This window comes from Staurois parvus, unplaced genomic scaffold, assembly GCF_062004578.1.
Source record: "Staurois parvus isolate SC_StPar_1 unplaced genomic scaffold, SC_StPar_1.0 ptg000343l, whole genome shotgun sequence".
Taxonomy (NCBI): Eukaryota; Metazoa; Chordata; class Amphibia; order Anura; family Ranidae; genus Staurois; species Staurois parvus.
Window position 1 is genome coordinate 2,641,470 of NW_028318139.1, and position 19,774 is coordinate 2,661,243.

The 19,774-nt window shown below is 50.0% G+C and overlaps 1 protein-coding gene and 1 pseudogene across 1 annotated transcript in view; one reads left to right on the forward strand and one right to left on the reverse strand.

Moving 5' to 3' along the window:
• The window catches only part of LCP2 (lymphocyte cytosolic protein 2), a 348,123-nt gene that overhangs the window by 201,141 nt on the left and 127,208 nt on the right, over positions 1-19,774 (reverse strand). Inside the window, exon 4 of the mRNA XM_089684306.1 lies at positions 10,501-10,566. Coding sequence (XP_089540432.1) covers positions 10,501-10,566 — 66 coding nt within the window. The remainder of the gene's footprint in view (positions 1-10,500; positions 10,567-19,774) is intronic.
• LOC149456910 (U2 spliceosomal RNA) lies at positions 12,010-12,124 on the forward strand (annotated as a pseudogene).

The window sequence follows — 19,774 nt, forward strand, 5'->3', positions numbered from 1 at the left end:
GCCTCCTCATGCTGCTGCCAGGTCCAGAGTGTGTCATGGGTCCCTGTACAGCCTCCCATTGCTGCTGTCTCCATCGCCACACTCTGCCATGTGCCACTTTCAGGTCTCCTCACACTGCTGGTGGGTTCCATTTTGTCATAGGGTACTGGCAGATTACGGGCCTCCCATTGCTGCTGCCAGGCCCGTAATCTGCCATGGGCCCCTGTACCGCCTCCTCATGCTGCTGCCAGGTCCAGAATGTGTCATGGGTCCCTGTACGGCCTCCCATTGCTGCTGTCTCCATCGCCACACTCTGCCATGTGCCACTTTCAGGTCTCCTCACACTGCTGGTGGGTTCCATTTTGTCAAAGGGTGCTGGCAGATTACGGGCCTCCCATTGCTGCTGCCAGGCCCGTAATCTGTCATGGGCCCCTGTACCGCCTCCTCATGCTGCTGCCAGGCCCGTAATCTGTCATGGGTCCCTGTACGGCCTCCCATTGCTGCTGCCAGGCCCGTAATCTGCCATGGGCCCCCGTACCGACTCCTCATGCTTCTGCCAGGCCCGTAATCTGTCATGGGCCCCTGTACCGCCTCCTCATGCTGCTGCCAAGTCCAGAGTGTGTCATGGGTCCCTGTACGGCCTCCCATTGCTGCTGTCTCCATCGCCACACTCTGCCATGTGCCACTTTCAGGTCTCCTCACACTGCTGGTGGGTTCCATTTTGTCATAGGGTGCTGGCAGATTACGGGCCTCCCATTGCTGCTGCCAGGCCCGTAATCTGCCATGGGCCCCCGTACCGACTCCTCATGCTGTGACGTTGCAACAAGGTGGAATTCAACCCTACATATGTTAGACCGCCTTTACGAACAGCGAAAGGCCATCACCGATTTCCTGATGTTACAAGCGGATAAAGGTACTCCCCTGTGTAACTTAGATGTCAGCCATTGGCAGCTCATGCATGACACCTGCCGCTTGCTCAGGCCCTTTGAGGAGGCCACGCTATTCGTGAGTCGGCAGGACTATGGGATGAACGACGTCATTCCTCTGTTGCACGTCCTGGAACAAATGCTGTTAACAATGGCTGGTCAGGGTGCGGTAGACGTGGCGCACAGATCTCAACGCCACATGACCCCTGTGGGGGCAGGACAGGAAGAAGAGGAGGAGGTAGAGGAGGACATTGGTGCTCAGGAATTATTGAGTGAAATGGGTGGTTTTTCCACTCAGCGGACAGGAGTGGAGGAGCAGGAGCATCTGGTAGAGGAGGAGGAGGAGACAGAGGACCCAGACGCACCGTGGCAGTATGCTGTGGAAATGGAGGCAGGGAGTCCCTCGCATTCCTTGGCACAAATGGCCCATAGCATGCTCGGTTGCTTGCGTAGCGACAGCCGAATAATAACCATCAGACAGAGGGATGACTTTTGGCTGTCCACCTTGTTGGACCCTCGCTACCGTTCAAAAATGGTGGCCTTTTTCACACCTGCTGAGAGGGCGGCCAAAATAAAGTACTATAAAAACCACCTATGTAGTCAGTTGGTCTCTGCCTTTCTGCGCCAACGTCCATCCTCAGACACTGTGGGCCCTGTGAGCTCGCGTTCCGCTGCCATGGCAGCAGGGGAGGGGTGGGGTGGTAGGAGCAGTGGCAGCTCCACCAGCAGCGGCTGCCTCAGTCTGCAGTCGATGATGAGTAACTTTCTTCACCAGCGCAGTGGGGAAACTACTAACCAGCCGCAGCAGCAGCAGCATCAGGTGGACCTGGAGCAGGACCTCAAACAACAGGCTCGGGCCTACTTGGACAGCACCCTGCCAACCGAGGTAGACAATCCCCTTGACTACTGGGCAACGAAACTTGACCTTTGGCCCCAACTAGCTGAATTTGCCCTTGAAAGGCTGTCATGCCCGGCCAGTAGCGTGGCATCGGAGCGCGTGTTTAGTGCGGCAGGAGGTATTGTAACTCCGCGGAGGACACGACTGTCCACCCAAAGTGTGGAGAGACTCACGTTTGTGAAAATGAATCAGGCGTGGATTAGTCTGGATTTCAAACCACCAGTTCCTGACACAACTGACTAAATACGCCATGAATCATGCCCCAAACATGTTATTATTTTTAACATAGGCCTCTGTATGGCCTTCAATTTAAGCTGCTTACGCTTCGCCACTCTGCTATGGGCCCCTGTACCGCCTCCTCTTGCTGCTGCCAGGTCCAGAGTGTGTCATGGGTCCCTGTACGGCCTCCCATTGCTGCTGTCTCCATCGCCACACTCTGCCATGTGCCACTTTCAGGTCTCTTCACACTGCTGGTGGGTTCCATTTTGTCATAGGGTGCTGTATGGCCTCCCATTGCTGCTGCCAGGCCCGTAATCTGCCATGGGCCCCCGTACCGACTCCTCATGCTGCTGCCAGGCCCGTAATCTGTCATGGGCCCCTGTACCGCCTCCTCATGCTGCTGCCAGGTCCAGAGTGTGTCATGGGTCCCTGTACGGCCTCCCATTGCTGCTGTCTCCATCGCCACACTCTGCCATGTGCCACTTTCAGGTCTCCTCACACTGCTGGTGGGTTCCATTTTGTCATAGGGTGCTGGCAGATTACGGGCCTCCCATTGCTGCTGCCAGGCCCGTAATCTGCCATGGGCCCCCGTACCGACTCCTCATGCTGCTGCCAGGCCCGTAATCTGTCATGGGCCCCTGTACCCCCTCCTCATGCTGCTGCCAGGTCCAGAGTGTGTCATGGGTCCCTGTACGGCCTCCCATTGCTGCTGCCAGGCCCGTAATCAGCCATGGGCCCCCGTACCGACTCCTCATGCTGCTGCCAGGCCCGTAATCTGTCATGGGCCCCTGTACCGCCTCATCATGCTGCTGCCAGGTCCAGTGTGTGTCATGGGTCCCTGTACGGCCTCCCATTGCTGCTGCCAGGCCCGTAATCTGCCATGGGCCCCCGTACCGACTCCTCATGCTGCTGCCAGGCCCGTAATCTGTCATGGGCCCCTGTACCGCCTCCTCATGCTGCTGCCAGGTCCAGAGTGTGTCATGGGTCCCTGTACGGCCTCCCATTGCTGCTGTCTCCATCGCCACACTCTGCCATCTGCCACTTTCAGGTCTCCTCACACTGCTGGTGGGTTCCATTTTGTCATAGGGTGCTGGCAGATTACGGGCCTCCCATTGCTGCTGCCAGGCCCGTAATCTGCCATGGGCCCCCGTACCGACTCCTCATGCTGCTGCCAGGCCCGTAATCTGTCATGGGTCCCTGTACGGCCTCCCATTGCTGCTGTCTCCATCGCCACACTCTGCCATGTGCCACTTTCAGGTCTCCTCACACTGCTGGTGGGTTCCATTTTGTCATAGGGTGCTGGCAGATTACGGGCCTCCCATTGCTGCTGCCAGGCCCGTAATCTGCCATGGGCCCCCGTACCGACTCCTCATGCTGCTGCCAGGCCCGTAATCTGTCATGGGTCCCTGTACGGCCTCCCATTGCTGCTGTCTCCATCGCCACACTCTACCATGTGCCACTTTCAGGTCTCCTCACACTGCTGGTGGGTTCCATTTTGTCATAGGGTGCTGGCAGATTACGGGCCTCCCATTGCTGCTGCCAGGCCCGTAATCTGCCATGGGCCCCTGTACCGCCTCCTCATGCTGCTGCCAGGCCCGTAATCTCTCATGGGTCCCTGTACGGCCTCCCATTGCTGCTGTCTCCATCGCCACACTCTACCATGTGCCACTTTCAGGTCTCCTCACACTGCTGGTGGGTTCCCTTTTGTCATAGGGTGCTGGCAGATTACGGGCCTCCCATTGCTGCTGCCAGGCCCGTAATCTGTCATGGGCCCCTGTACCGCCTCCTCATGCTGCTGCCAGGCCCGTAATCTGTCATGGGTCCCTGTACGGCCTCCCATTGCTGCTGTCTCCATCGCCACACTCTGCCATGTGCCACTTTCAGGTCTCCTCACACTGCTGGTGGGTTCCATTTTGTCATAGGGTGCTGGCAGATTACGGGCCTCCCATTGCTGCTGCCAGGCCCGTAATCTGTCATGGTCCCCTGTACCGCCTCCTCATGCTGCTGCCAGGCCCGTAATCTGTCATGGGTCCCTGTACGGCCTCCCATTGCTGCTGTCTCCATCGCCACACTCTGCCATGTGCCATTTTCAGGTCTCCTCACACTGCTGGTGGGTTCCATTTTGTCATAGGGTGCTGGCAGATCACGGGCCTCCCATTGCTGCTGCCAGGCCCGTAATCTGCCATGGGCCCCCGTACCGACTCCTCATGCTGCTGCCAGGCCCGTAATCTGCCATGGGCCCCCGTACCGACTCCTCATGCTGCTGCCAGGCCCGTAATCTGTCATGGGCCCCTGTACCGCCTCCTCATGCTGCTGCCAGGTCCAGAGTGTGTCATGGGTCCCTGTATGGCCTCCCATTGCTGCTGTCTCCATCGCCACACTCTGCCATGTGCCACTTTCAGGTCTCCTCACACTGCTGGTGGGTTCCATTTTGTCATAGGGTGCTGGCAGATTACGGGCCTCCCATTGCTGCTGCCAGGCCCGTAATCTGCCATGGGCCCCCGTACCGACTCCTCATGCTGCTGCCAGGCCCGTAATCTGTCATGGGCCCCTGTACCGCCTCCTCATGCTGCTGCCAAGTCCAGAGTGTGTCATGGGTCCCTGTACGGCCTCCCATTGCTGCTGTCTCCATCGCCACACTCTGCCATGTGCCACTTTCAGGTCTCCTCACACTGCTGGTGGGTTCCATTTTGTCATAGGGTGCTGGCAGATTACGGGCCTCCCATTGCTGCTGCCAGGCCCGTAATCTGCCATGGGCCCCCGTACCGACTCCTCATGCTGTGACGTTGCAACAAGGTGGAATTCAACCCTACATATGTTAGACCGCCTTTACGAACAGCGAAAGGCCATCACCGATTTCCTGATGTTACAAGCGGATAAAGGTACTCCCCTGTGTAACTTAGATGTCAGCCATTGGCAGCTCATGCGTGACACCTGCCTCTTGCTCAGGCCCTTTGAGGAGGCCACGCTATTCGTGAGTCGGCAGGACTATGGGATGAACGACGTCATTCCTCTGTTGCAAGTCCTGGAACAAATGCTGTTAACAATGGCTGGTCAGGGTGCGGTAGACGTGGCGCACAGATCTCAACGCCACATGACCCCTGTGGGGGCAGGACAGGAAGAAGAGGAGGAGGTAGAAGAGGACATTGGTGCTCAGGAATTATTGAGTGAAATTGGTGGTTTTTCCACTCAGCGGACAGGAGTGGAGGAGCAGGAGCATCTGGTAGAGGAGGAGGAGGAGACAGAGGACCCAGACGCACCGTGGCAGTATGCTGTGGAGATGGAGGCAGGGAGTCCCTCGCATTCCTTGGCACAAATGGCCCATAGCATGCTCGGTTGCTTGCGTAGCGACAGCCGAATAATAACAATCAGACAGAGGGATGACTTTTGGCTGTCCACCTTGTTGGACCCTCGCTACCGTTCAAAAATGGTGGCCTTTTTCACACCTGCTGAGAGGGAGGCCAAAATAAAGTACTATAAAAACCACCTATGTAGTCAGTTGGTCTCTGCCTTTCTGCGCCAACGTCCATCCTCAGACACTGTGGGCCCTGTGCGCTCGCGTTCCGCTGCCATGGCAGCAGGGGAGGGGTGGGGTGGTAGGAGCAGTGGCAGCTCCACCAGCAGCGGCTGCCTCAGTCTGCAGTCGATGATGAGTAGCTTTCTTCACCAGCGCAGTGAGGAAACTACTAACCAGCCGCAGCAGCAGCAGCATCAGGTGGACCTGGAGCAGGACCTCAAACAACAGGCTTGGGCCTACTTGGACAGCACCCTGCCAACCGAGGTAGACAATCCCCTTGACTACTGGGCAACGAAACTTGACCTTTGGCCCCAACTAGCTGAATTTGCCCTTGAAAGGCTGTCATGCCCGGCCAGTAGCGTGGCATCGGAGCGCGTGTTTAGTGCTGCAGGAGGTATTGTAACTCCGCGGAGGACACGACTGTCCACCCAAAGTGTGGAGAGACTCACGTTTGTGAAAATGAATCAGGCGTGGATTAGTCTGGATTTCAAACCACCAGTTCCTGACACAACTGACTAAATCCACCATGAATCATGCCCCAAACATGTTATTATTTTTAACATAGGCCTCTGTATGGCCTTCAATTTAAGCTGCTTACGCTTCGCCACTCTGCCATGGGTCCCTGTACCGCCTCCTCTTGCTGCTGCCAGGTCCAGAGTGTGTCATGGGTCCCTGTACGGCCTCCCATTGCTGCTGTCTCCATCGCCACACTCTGCCATGTGCCACTTTCAGGTCTCCTCACACTGCTGGTGGGTTCCATTTTGTCATAGGGTGCTGTATGGCCTCCCATTGCTGCTGCCAGGCCCGTAATCTGCCATGGGCCCCCGTACCGACTCCTCATGCTGCTGCCAGGCCCGTAATCTGTCATGGGCCCCTGTACCGCCTCCTCATGCTGCTGCCAGGTCCAGAGTGTGTCATGGGTCCCTGTACGGCCTCCCATTGCTGCTGTCTCCATCGCCACACTCTGCCATGTGCCACTTTCAGGTCTCCTCACACTGCTGGTGGGTTCCATTTTGTCATAGGGTGCTGGCAGATTACGGGCCTCCCATTGCTGCTGCCAGGCCCGTAATCTGCCATGGGCCCCCGTACCGACTCCTCATGCTGCTGCCAGGCCCGTAATCTGTCATGGGCCCCTGTACCGCCTCCTCGTGCTGCTGCCAGGTCCAGAGTGTGTCATGGGTCCCTGTACGGCCTCCCATTGCTGCTGTCTCCATCGCCACACTCTGCCATGTGCCACTTTCAGGTCTCCTCACACTGCTGGTGGGTTCCATTTTGTCATAGGGTGCTGGCAGATTACGGGCCTCCTATTGCTGCTGCCAGGCCCGTAATCTGCCATGGGCCCCCGTACCGACTCCTCATGCTGCTGCCAGGCACGTAATCTGTCATGGGCCCCTGTACCGCCTCCTCATGCTGCTGCCAGGTCCAGAGTGTGTCATGGGTCCCTGTACGGCCTCCCATTGCTGCTGTCTCCATCGCCACACTCTGCCATGTGCCACTTTCAGGTCTCCTCACACTGCTGGTGGGTTCCATTTTGTCATAGGGTGCTGGCAGATTACGGGCCTCCTATTGCTGCTGCCAGGCCCGTAATCTGCCATGGGCCCCCGTACCGACTCCTCATGCTGCTGCCAGGCCCGTAATCTGTCATGGGCCCCTGTACCGCCTCCTCATGCTGCTGCCAGGTCTAGAGTGTGTCATGGGTCCCTGTACGGCCTCCCATTGCTGCTGTCTCCATCGCCACACTCTGCCATGTGCCACTTTCAGGTCTCCTCACACTGCTGGTGGGTTCCATTTTTTCATAGGGTGCTGTATGCCCTCCCATTGCTGCTGCCTCCACCGTCACACTGTGGCTCCACACTCTGGTTTTGGCCCCGTGACTGCCCAAATGAGTGAAGTGTGCGGTGATTCTAAGATCGACGGCACTCATCTGCATGTCATACTGACTGACAGTATTATTTCTCTTCCCCAGCAGACTCCAAGGGCATTTAAATTAAAGGTACAGTGTTCTGCACTAATATAAAGGCTCTCTGAAGCCTAGAAACACCCTTTTTATAAGTTAAATTCGCAGCGAATATATTCGACTCGAATCAAATTTATTCCGCGAATTCGCCGAATCAGCCGAATCGAATTTTTGAATACTTCGCTCATCTCTAATTCCTACCATCCCTATTATTATCCCTGACCCATGAACCAACTTCCCCGCTACCTGCCGCAACCAATCAACTGGATTTATTGCAGAAATATAACCCTTTATATACTGTAAAAACCTCAGAAAACAAGAGTATGTGTTGGCACTGGGAAGACTGGTGAGGGAATTTAAATGCTTCTGTTAAGTAGAAAATTGCAGAAAACCTGCCTTTAGAGCTGCAGAAAGCATTGCATACCAAAAGACCACCTGAGAAAAGGAAAACAGAATGTTGGCTTGCTCACAAAATAAACCTAAAATCAACTTGTCAGAATATAACAATGGGAGCTGCCATTGCAAACTTAGTTTCAAAGGTGCAGGCTCTGGTCCCACCATCCTTGCTTCACCACTTAGTTATGCTCTAGGACAGGGGTATCAAACTGGCGGCTTTCCAGCTGTTGTGAAACTACAAGTCCCATCATGCCTCTGCCTTTGGGAGTCATGCTTGTACCTGTCAAGCTTGCAATGCCTCATGGGACAACATCTGGAGGGCCTCCAGTTTGACACCTGTGCTCTAGGAGATAACTACCTACCCCTGTTGCTTTCATCTCCATATCTCAACCCTCCTCTATATTGACCCCAGCTAGCACCTGACAGGAAGGGTCCTCGCTCCTATCCAGGCTGTTGATGTTTCACAGTGTTGCCAAATGATTCCTTAGATCCAAATTCTGAGCTTCCAAACAACTTTCTCACATCTTGTACAGTAGTATTCATTTCCAAATGGTTGTTCAAGGAACATATACACTTATATACGTACCTCCTGAAAATGCCTGGTGCTTCTAAGTCACTGAATTTGACAAGTACTCAAATTAGGCATTCAGGCTTCACTATAATTTTCACTTGAAGGTATTGAATGGCAGGTAGCCAGCAATTTTAAAAAGTGGACAGTAATGCCAGTATAGGTCAGAATCTCAGCTAAATTAAATCATATCTCCTGTGACAGGTTTGTCCAGCTTTGTGTCTCAAGAGTTTGGACAGGGACTTCACTTCAGAAACTGCATTAAGTTGCATCAGAAATCGCATCAGTGTGAGCCATTGTTTTCAATGGTGCCTGTTCACATCAATGCAACTCTGGCCATTGCAATTTTGAAAAAGGTTCCTGTGCTACTATGATGAGATTTCAGTGCAATTTGGCTCCATAGAATATTCTAACCACAGCCAAAGTCGCATCAAAGTCTCTCTACATAACAGCACTGAAAACCACATAGAAATCACATCACAGTAGTGTGAACTGAGTCTTAACTGACAAGCAAATTTACAAGGAAAACTCTTTATTAATCCTTAGTTAACCTCATTCTGCCCTAATTTACCACACACACAGTAACACTACAATAGCACTATTTTAACAAAGTAGAAAAAGGTGAGGGTTTTTTTTTAAGTCTTTTACAATAACATCTGCCTAAGGTTAGGTTCACATCTGTGCTTGTTTTTCCCGCTGCAGGTCTGCACTTGTTGCCACAGCCGCAATACCCGCACAGGAAAACGTGCTGGATGTGTGCAGGTGCCATTAATCCTAATGGCACACCACGCACACTAGAAATCACTCTCACGCTGGAAACTGCACTGCACTTGTGGCAGCCTGTGTGGGCTGAGATTTCTAGGATGCTGCAGGGACCTTTTCCCTGCATTTCAGGAGGCACAGCAGCCCATTCAAATCAATGGACTGCCGTGTCATCGCAAAATGTGGCTCGCAGAGCCACATATGTGTGATTGCTCAGAATTTCTTTTTCAGAATATACACACACACATATATATATTTGTAGCACCCTCCTAGATAGGTGCTAGGTTTAGATAGTTAGCTTTAGCTTGTGTTTTGATAGGTAAATTTAGTTTTCATACTGTAGTCAGTGTGGTTAAGATTGTTGATAAGTGAAAGCATAACGTGCACATTGTAATCAGTGATGCCTTGTTCTGCTAGTCAGGTCTGCTCAGTGTGATCAATTACTGCCAGGCTGATAGCTCCCTCTGCATCCAGAAAGCTTGAGAAGCTTCTGGATTATAGGTGTGGAGCTATGCAGATGGCATCATGAACATTGAGACTCTGGTCTATCCCAGAGTGGCAAATCTGATGGTATGCTAGGTAACTATATATATTCAGTGAGCACACTGGACTCTTGGTCTATTCCTATATAGAACTGGTCCAGCCTGGAGGGGACTGCTGTCATGTGGCCTCAGGTGGGTGACCTGAGGACCTGAGTGCTGAGACTCGGGTCCTACTAAAGCTGACTGAGGGAACATATACTGGAGATCTGGTAACGCAGAAGAAGGCATCCAGCTGTTATTGGGCCTTGTGAGTACAGACACCCCTAAAGGATCTTAGAAACTGTGGGCTGCTTTAACCCCTCTGGTGCTAAAGAGTCAGCTAAGAAGATACTGACTGGTGTCCTGAAGAGCTCCGTGTATACATCCTCCTGGTTAATGGGGACACTGCTCTTGGGCTATAAACTTCTACTACTAATATTTCTACATTAAAGCTGAAGTCCACTGTTTATTGCAAGCAAGGACTTAAACATAGCTTGTCCCGAAGAATACTCAAGTCCTAAAGTGTACAAGTGTACTTGTTTTTGAAGTATCCCACTCACTTCCCTCAACCTTATCCATGTTCTCCAAACTATATATAAATATAGTTAGCTTAAATAATGACGAAATTAGCGCTGAATGAACAGGTTCTTTGCAGAAGTGAAAAAAAGAGCTCTGGTCTAGTGAGAGGTGAAATGATTAAAAAATGCATACACTTTTGCCAGTATTTATAAGCATCAAAACGTGCTACAGAGCATACCTTATTGGAAATAATCCTTTCTTTTCCTCTTTTTTGTTTATATCCTGTTGAATTTTGATTAACATTCTAAAAAGAAAACAAAAAATACTCGTGTTAACGCTGTACTTGTATACATTAGAAGCGTATGTCATTACAAATAGTAACTTCGACATTTCCCTCATCCACAAAGTTTTGTCATAGATTATGATATGTGTGTGTATGTATATATATATATATATCATATACACAGACAATTAATATAATTGGTTTATCAAAATATCGCGATTATCTGTTAGCATGAGCTGCTACTGTCAGGGATCGGTGTCCCTGCCACGATGCGCCGGGCGGCGCATGCGCAGGATACCGATGCGTCCTAACCAGCAAGCAGCGGGACCTGGGCAATCGCGATGGCCACGCATGCACACTCGCGATCGCGGACGCGCACCTGGCACCAATGACAGCGCAGGGCAGGCTATTTAAACGGGACTAGAGGTATGGCAAATTGCCGTTTGGTCTTTTGTGCTCTGTTCCTGATACCTGATCCTGTGTTACTTCGTTGCTGACCTCTGCATTGTACCTGACCCTGCTGATTGTATCCTGCTTAACCCTTGGCTTGCCTGACCATCCTTCTGCCTGACCCTCTGTACCGCGCTGTCTGCTAGTTACTGAACCCGGCTTGTGACCCCAACCATTCTCTGCCTTCTCCTCCGGTACCTCGCTGCCCGCACGTTGCTGACCTGGCCTGCCCGACTACGCTTCCAGCCACCCAGACGATCCATCCATCCATCCTGCAGGGATTGTTCCTGGTTACCAGGTCTGCCAGCCTCTTCACATCAGACTCCTTACCCCGCACTCCTCTGACCGTGCTCTCTACCATTGTCGGACGTACTCAGGGGTCACGACCTGGTCTCAGTCTGCTCCAAGTCCTTCCACACCATCAGGGGCCCTCGTGAATAAGCAGATTGGGACTTAGACCCCACGCCCTGAGGAACTCCGTACTGTGGACCGATAGAGACGCTGCCAGGCGGATCGTGACAGCTACCGCATAATTTACCCTCAGTACCTCACCCAAAGGATTTTACATATTTAAATACACTGATATAGATGTGGGGTAAGGCTGATCTGCTTCTTCCACAGTTGTGGTTGTCTATAATACCATGTCAACGACATACAAATTACACATTAGTATGATCAAAGGTAATCACATAATATTTACAACATTTTGGTCAGTAAGGAAATCATTTACATAAAAGCTAAGCTATACCTCATATAAATGCAAATCACAGTCCTAACTCTTGCCTACAAGAGGACATCAGAGGAATTAATATGAGGTATTCAACATCAGCAGGACAAGGGTATGTCTTTCAAAACAACTAGGAAATTTATTTTTACCAGATAGGAGCATATACTGGAGAAGCATCTCAATAACGTGAATATCTAGCTAATAACAAATAAATGTCAATTGCAGTTACAATTAGGATTTCAACTGGACATCATATAAACTCCCATTTACTTTCAGATGACCTCTTGTTTACTTCTTGCCTTTTGGCTAAGATCAAGTGTAGTGTCTGTTCTTATCAGTGTCCACTAGGGGTGCTACACTGCTGTTCTGCCCTTTTGGTAGGAATGGCTGGCTATACTGTATCTCTGCTGGTATAATAAGGAGCATTCCCACTAGGTGAGGAATTCGAATTAGGAAGCACCACGTAAGGTGTGGGTTGGTAGTACACCCTTAGTGTGGAGGGTTCCGAGGGACCCAGTACCTCCTGAATTGAATACAGCTGCCTGATCTTGTCATGGGCTGGATAAGCAGAGAGCCTGTGGTGTCAGTGCCCCCTAAAAGTTGATCATGCCAAGGGTTCTCTTAGTATCACATGAGCCTGGGAAAGCCACAATGAGAACAAGCACATGGCCATGTCACCTGTTGCTTTCTCTTGGGCTAGGCCTTTTGGCTAAGTTCAAGGCAATTTTTGTTACCAGGCTGCAAAACCTAGCAAATGCACCTGCACTGGCACTTATTTAAATGATTTTTGCTCTCAACCTGTTAGTCACTTTGCACTTTTCTCTGTGTTTCTTTTCACTTGGATGGAGGGTGTGGGTCCTCGGGCCTACCCTGAATTTTAAGAGGAGGATGTGTGGTGCTTACGTTTCTCCCAAACCCCCCCCAAACCAGGGGGTCACTCTTTGGGAGAGCCCCTCACCCAATACTCTGTGGTTGGCTTCAGCTGAGAGGGATCCACCAGGCCTTTCAGTTAGGTGAAACAAGAGTGTGCCTTACCCCTGTCAGCAGCCTTGTACCCCATGGGTCAGGGTAAGGTGCTACTTCTTTGGGAGGTGGACTAGAGACTCACCCTTAAGTGCACCTTTTTATTTGTGTTTTTCACATGCACTTTTTTATTCACTTAAAGGTGAATAAAAAAGTGCATCAGCAACTGTTCTTATTTACACACAAATTTGGTGTTGTCTTTTAAGAGGTCTGAAAAATGTCATATAACATAATAAATACTGTATGTATTTCAGCTATAAGAAGGGCAAAAATCCTTTATATTAGTTGGTATTATTGTGTGTTGTTATCCTTAGTTACCTGTTTATCCTGATAAAAGTCTAATTGTGATTTTCAGATTAAATTTATTGTTACTGACAATCAACATAAAAGTTCATCATATTACCTGTCCAGATAACAAATATGTCATCAGACATATCGGAATGGCACCATCCAAATGATTGAATGTTCTTACCCGCCCAAGTACAGGTTTGCATATGACAGCCTATCCCGATCACCACTCCCTGCATCTCTAATCACAAGAGTGGATAATACATGCACCACATGTTTCATTAGATTCAATTAAATAATCACCTGCCCCTTCACTAACACTAGGCACGATATCCACCACTACAGGGAACACAAGTGAGTAGTCAGTTATATAACTTAGGTACTATACCCAAGGCCCGTTTTTTTTTTTTAGAGTACACACAGACTAACAATTCATACAAGAAAATAGGAAGTCTAGACCAATTTCTGATCCCCCAAAAAACTTACAGGAGAAAAATACTTAGCTGCTTCTCGGGGAATCAGGAAGGAATTTGTTTCCCTGCAAGAACAAATTGAACCATGCTTTGCTGGGTTTTTTTGCCTCTGGATCAACTGTGGGTATAGGATTACAACTTTTTTTTTTAATGGTTGAATTGGATGGACTTTTGTTTTTTTTTTCAGTCAGACTAACTATGAAACTATATACCTGTAATAAATGTATCATCCTATATCCTTTCCCTGACTGAAATCGAAGTTGTAGATCTTTAAATTTTTCTTTTACTCAGGACTAATAGATAAATTTGAGACTGAACTCCGGGCACAAAACTACCATTTAAATATATACACCCCAATCGCAAGATAGGATATAAATTCACTTTGTGTGCAGCAAATACTTTTAGAAATCAGGATATTACCTTAAAGAAGTCACAGTGACATCATCACTGTGCTGTACATAGCTTTTGTAGAGAGCATGGTGAAGAATATAAAAAATGTATCTTCCTAACTGACAATAGACTCTCTAGGGAACACAAATGTCAATGTTGACCCGTGATTACAAATTATATGCCTTGAATTGTCCGTGATGGGTTGTGAGACCTGTTTAGATTTGTAAATCAGAACTTTCTAAACCATGGTAAAGCAGGGGTAGGCAACTCCCGGCACTAGTGTCAGAGGTGGCACATGACAACATCAAGGACGGCACACAAGGAGAGTCCTGGTAGATCCACCTCCCAAACAATAAAGCTGACCAGTGGGTGCCCACCCACTTTTATTTCAGTTGGTGTCTGTTCCTGTGTTGCTCTCTCTACACTGAAGCTGTGTCGTGTCAGGTTCCCAGACTACTTGTTATCACTTTGAAAGGGTAAATATATTCAGTACTTTTCCTCCTCTGTGATACAGCTCATGGCCAGGCTCTTAATGTTGGTGTACCTGCCCTCCCTCTGAACATTTCTCCCCCTCAGCATCTATACACCTGGCTCAGCTTGGATGGGATATAGACAGAGAGGTTTATTTTCAAATGTTTATTAACCCCTTCCACAGCTATCTTTTATGAGTAACTCAGTGCAAAGAGGAATTGAAATTGGAGTGAGAAGGGTTTTAAAGGCTTTACTGTCATAACAGCAATTGGGTACTACTGATTTAAGCTACATTTGCATGGGCATTTAGCCACAGTGAGAATGGCAGCTGCAGTAATCCGCTGATTCCTGCTGCTGGTTTTGACACCTGTAAACTGCTAGCTGCAGCCTCCAAGCCCATACAGTACACTACAGGTTACTGGGTTCTGCAGCTATTTGTGACTGTTCACACAGTCAGTGATTACACACAATGATGGCTGATGAACACACACTTTGTGTGAATTCAACAGCTATCACCACAGGTAATCACCTGTTGTGTGAACAGCCATAAATAGCTATGGAAGTCGGAAACTTGTTATAAAAGTTTACTGTACAGGCTCAGTGACTGCAGCTAGCAGTTTACAGGTGTCAAAACCAGAAGCAGGAATCAGCAGATTCCTGCTGCTGCCATTCACCGTGGTGTCCCAATAGAAGGAACTACTACTTTAAAACAAGGTTTGTTAACTACTATAGAACTTCTATTGGGAACTACAGTTTCAGAACAGATATTGGTAAGTACCACCTTAGAAAAAGGAAAAGGAATTAGGAATGGCAAGAATTGGGGCTCAATTCTCCTGCATGGTCCAAGCAGTCCTGTCTTGACTGGAGCATTGGCTGGTGTTCATTTCTGGAGCATCTATATGGAAAAGGCTTAGTCTATTCATGCCAGAATTTGCAGGAATTGGGGCTGATTTGAGGCCTGAAGGAGCAGAAATTGGGACTGATCTGAGGCCTGAAGGAGCAGAAATTGTGTCTGATCTGGGGTGTGAAAGTGCAGGAATTGGGGTGGGCTGTGGTGTGAATGTGCAGCAATTGGGGTGATATGAGCTGTAAGGGTGCAGGAATTGGAGATCATCAGATCTGTAAAGGTGCAGGTATTTGGGTGATCTGAGGTGTGAAAATGCTGGAATTGGGACTAATCTGAAGCCTGAAGGAACAGGAATTGGGGCTGATCTGAGTTGTACACATGCAGGAATTGGGGTGAACAGAGGTCCGGAGGTGCACAAACTGGGTAATTTGAGGTGTGAAGGTGCAGAAATTGGGACTAATCTGATGTGTGAAGGTGATCTGGAATTAGGGTAATCTGAAGTGTAAAGGTGCAGGGACTGGGGTGATCTGAGGTGTAAAGGTGCAGGGACTGAAGTGATCTGAGGTGTGAACGTGCACAAATTGGGACTGATGTGAAGCTTGTAGGTGTGGGAATTGGGGCTGAAGTGAGGTCTAGAGGTGTAGGAATTGGGGTGATCTGAGGTTTGGAGGTACAGGAATTTTGGTGATCTGAGGCTATGAGGTGCAGGACTTTGGATGATCTGAAGCTTGGAGTTGCAGGAATTGGGTTGATCTGAGGCTTGGAGGTGCAGGAATTGGGGTTGATCTGAGGTCTGGAGATACAGGAATTGGGGCTGATCTGAGGTCTAGAGATGTAGGAATTGGGGTGATCTGAGGTATAAAGGTGAAAAAATTGTGATCAGAGTTCTGGGGGTTCAGGAGTTGGGACTTATATGAGGCCTGAAGGCACAGGAATTGTCGCTGGGGACTGAGATGTGAAATTGCAGGAATAGGGGTGAGCTGAGGTGTGGAAGTGCAGAAATTGGGGCTGATCTGAGGCCCGGAGGTGCACAAATTGGGGCTGATCTGAGGTATGAAGTTGTATTATTTGGACCGATCTGACGTGTGAAAGTACAGGAATTGGGGTGATCTGGGGTGTAAAAGTACAGACATTGTGGTGAGCTGAGATGTGAAGGTGCAGGACCTGGGGTGATTTGAGGCCTGGAGGTACAGGAATTGTGGTGATTTGAGAGAACTTTATTAGGGTGACCACTATCACCTCACACTTCATTTCCAACTGTATACTTGGCAGAAGTCCTTGGTTGGAATATTAATTTCAACCTTACCATACTTGCCTCACAGCACATATGTTCTGGAAAAAGGGTAAGTTACCATTTACCATCCTTGAAAGCTCATTTACCATCCTTGAAAGTTTGTAAAGTTGACATTTTTTAATATAACTGGCAATCTCAATTTCTTCTAAAACATTTTTTGGCCCACTATGCTCAAAAGGTTGCCTACTCCTGCTTTAGAGGCTCCAGAAACAAAAAAGATTAAATGCACATTTTTTTTTACCTGCAAATAAAGTGCATTTATTATTTTTTGTTAAAAGGTGAATGTATCCTTTATTTATTACAATGGGATGTCCAAAAGCAGTCCAACTGGTGGGTGGGCTACACAGCAAACACCAACAGGCCCTCATTTAGGCAGAAGTAGAATTTCACAAAATTGTGAATGTAAGACAGGTGGTAGTCTTGCAAACAGAGAAAGAGATGTCAGATGTTGAAAAGTCAATGATGTTCTAACAGATCTAGACGCATGTTCCTGACCAGGAATCAGGAAGCATGAAGAGAGAATCCGATTGCCTTAGGGAAAAATAAATTTTCACAGTGCGCATGTCAGGGAGCGAGGAGCCAGACACACAAGGAGATGCAATTAAAGGTAGATTTATTTACACAGAAACAAGGCAAGAGTCTATGCAAGTCCGACAGCAACAGCGGATGACTTGGTAGGACAGAAGTTCTCCTGCCGAGGTCGTCTTCCAGGATAATCAAGTCGAGAACCAGCGGGAATCGTAGCCAAAGCCGGGGTCAGAAGCCAGGAAGAATGGTCGCCAGAACTGGGGTCAGAAGCCAGGAAGAATGGTCGCCAGAGCCGGAGTCAGAAGCCAGGAAGAATGGTCGCCAAAGCCGGGGTCAGAAGCCAGGAGGAGTCTTAGCCAAAGCCGAGTCGGTATCCAGGAGAGCAGTTAACTAAACAGGAGCTTGCTGCTGTGCAACAGACAGGACACGAATGCAATGGACAGCTGCAAACAGCAGACTTAAATGTGATAAGCCGCCACCTCCTGGGAGGAGCCGCAAAGGGATAAAAGCATAAAGGATCCCACAATGCTTTTCAGACCTAAGATGGATGCCAGCACATGGAGCAGCACAAGCCCTGAGGAAAGGTAGGACCTTGATAGTACCTCCTCCTCAAGGGCCCCTCAGCGGCTCAACATAAGGCTTCTGGGAAAAGCGGGAGTGAAAAGCTTTGAGGAGGGCAGGAGCATGAACATCCACGGAAGGAACCCAGGAACGCTCCTCGGGACCATAACCACGCCAATAGACCAGGAACTGCAGCTGACCGCAGACCAACCAAGAGTCCAGGATGCGGCTCACCTCATACTCCTCATGACTGTCAACCCAGATAGGATGGGGCCGAGGCAGTGTGGCAGTAAAGCGATTGCAGACCAGAGGCTTCAACAGGGATACGTGGAAGACATTGGAGATACGCATCCCAGGAGGAAGAGCAAGGGCATAGGCAACCGGGTTCACCCTGTGGAGGATGCGGAAAGGACCAACAAAACGGGGAGCCAGTTTCGGTGCGGGCACCCAAAGATTGAGGTTACGAGTGAACAACCACACCCGATCTCCGATCTGGTATGAAGGAGCGGGCAACCGTCTACGATCAGCCTGGAGCTTTTGGCGCTGTGCTGAGTCCTTCAAGGACCTCTGGATCTGCCCCCATGAAGAACGCAGGGCAGCAAGATGGTTCTTCAAAGCCGGAATGTCCTGTGGCGAGAACAACTCAGGCAATACAGCGGGTTGGAACCCATAGTTACCCATGAAGATAGACATCCCAGAGGAGGAGTTGACAGCCGAGTTCCTCGCAAACTCTGCCCATGGCAGGAGATCGACCCAATTGTCTTGATGGTCTGAGATATAGCAGCGAAGGAATTGTTCCAGGGCCTGGTTGGAACGCTCCACAGCCCCATTGGACTGCGGGTGGTAGGCCGAAGAGAAGGAGAGCTTGATACCCAACTGGGAGCAGAAGGCACGCCAGAACCTGGACACAAACTGGCTCCCACGGTCCGAGACAATCACCTTAGGCAACCCATGCAAGCGAAAGATCTCCCTGGCAAAAACCGTGGCCAGTTCTTGCGCAGTCGGCAATTTCTTGAACGGAACACAATGGCACATCTTGGAGAAACGATCAATGACCATAAGAATGACCATATGGCCTTGAGACGCAGGGAGGTCCACAATGAAATCCATGCCCAGGTGTGACAAGGGACGCTCTCCATTGGGAATGGGTTGCAGAAGACCAAATGGAAGATGCCGAGGGGATTTATTTTGGGCACAGACAGAACATGCCGCTACATATGAGGCGATGTCGGAACAGAGAGATGGCCACCAGAATAGATGAGAAACGGCCCAGGACAAATGGTTCCTCCCCAGATGACCGTAAGTCTTGGAATTATGGTAGGTACGCAGCAGGCGGGTGCGCAATCCCTCAGGTACGAAACATCTACCAGCCGGTCTCTCAGAGGGAGCATCAGTTTGAGCCGCCAAAATCTGTTCCCCAAGGGGAGAAGTCAGGCTGGTACAAATGGCAGCCAGGATCTGATCCGGAGGTATGACCGAGGTCGGCTCAGAGTCCTCCCTGGACAGCTCAGAGTATTGCCGCGACAAGGCATCAGCCCTGACATTCTTGGAGCCAGGCAAATAGGAGACCACATAGTTAAAACGCGACAAGAACAGAGCCCATCTGGCCTGATGGGGCGTCAACCTCTTAGCCTCCGAGAGATACGTCAGGTTCTTGTGGTCAGTGAGAATGAGAACTGGAACCGCAGAACCCTCGAGCAGGTGCCTCCATTCCTTGAGAGCCTGAATAATGGCCAACAACTCCCTGTCTCCAATCTGGTAGTTGCATTCTGCGGAGGAAAGCTTCCTGGAGTAGAACCCCCAGGGAAGTAGGGGTCCATCGGGCAACCGACGCTGAGACAGGAGGGCGCCTACTCCCGTCTCAGATGCATCAACCTCGTGGACAAAGGGCAACCCAGGATTGGGACGAGACAGTATCGGAGCCGAAGCAAAGGCGGATTTCAGAGCTTCGAAAGCTAAGATGGCCTCGGATGACCACTCGTGGGGATTACTGCCCTTCTTCGTCAGATCTGAGAGAGGCTTGGCCAGCGTGGAGAAGTTCCTAATAAACTTTCGATAATAGTTGGCGAATCCCAAAATGCACTGAATGGACCGAAGACCACTGGGACAAGGCCACTGCAGAACCGCCGAAACCTTCTGAGGGTCCATGGAGAATCCCACAGCGGAAATGATGTAGC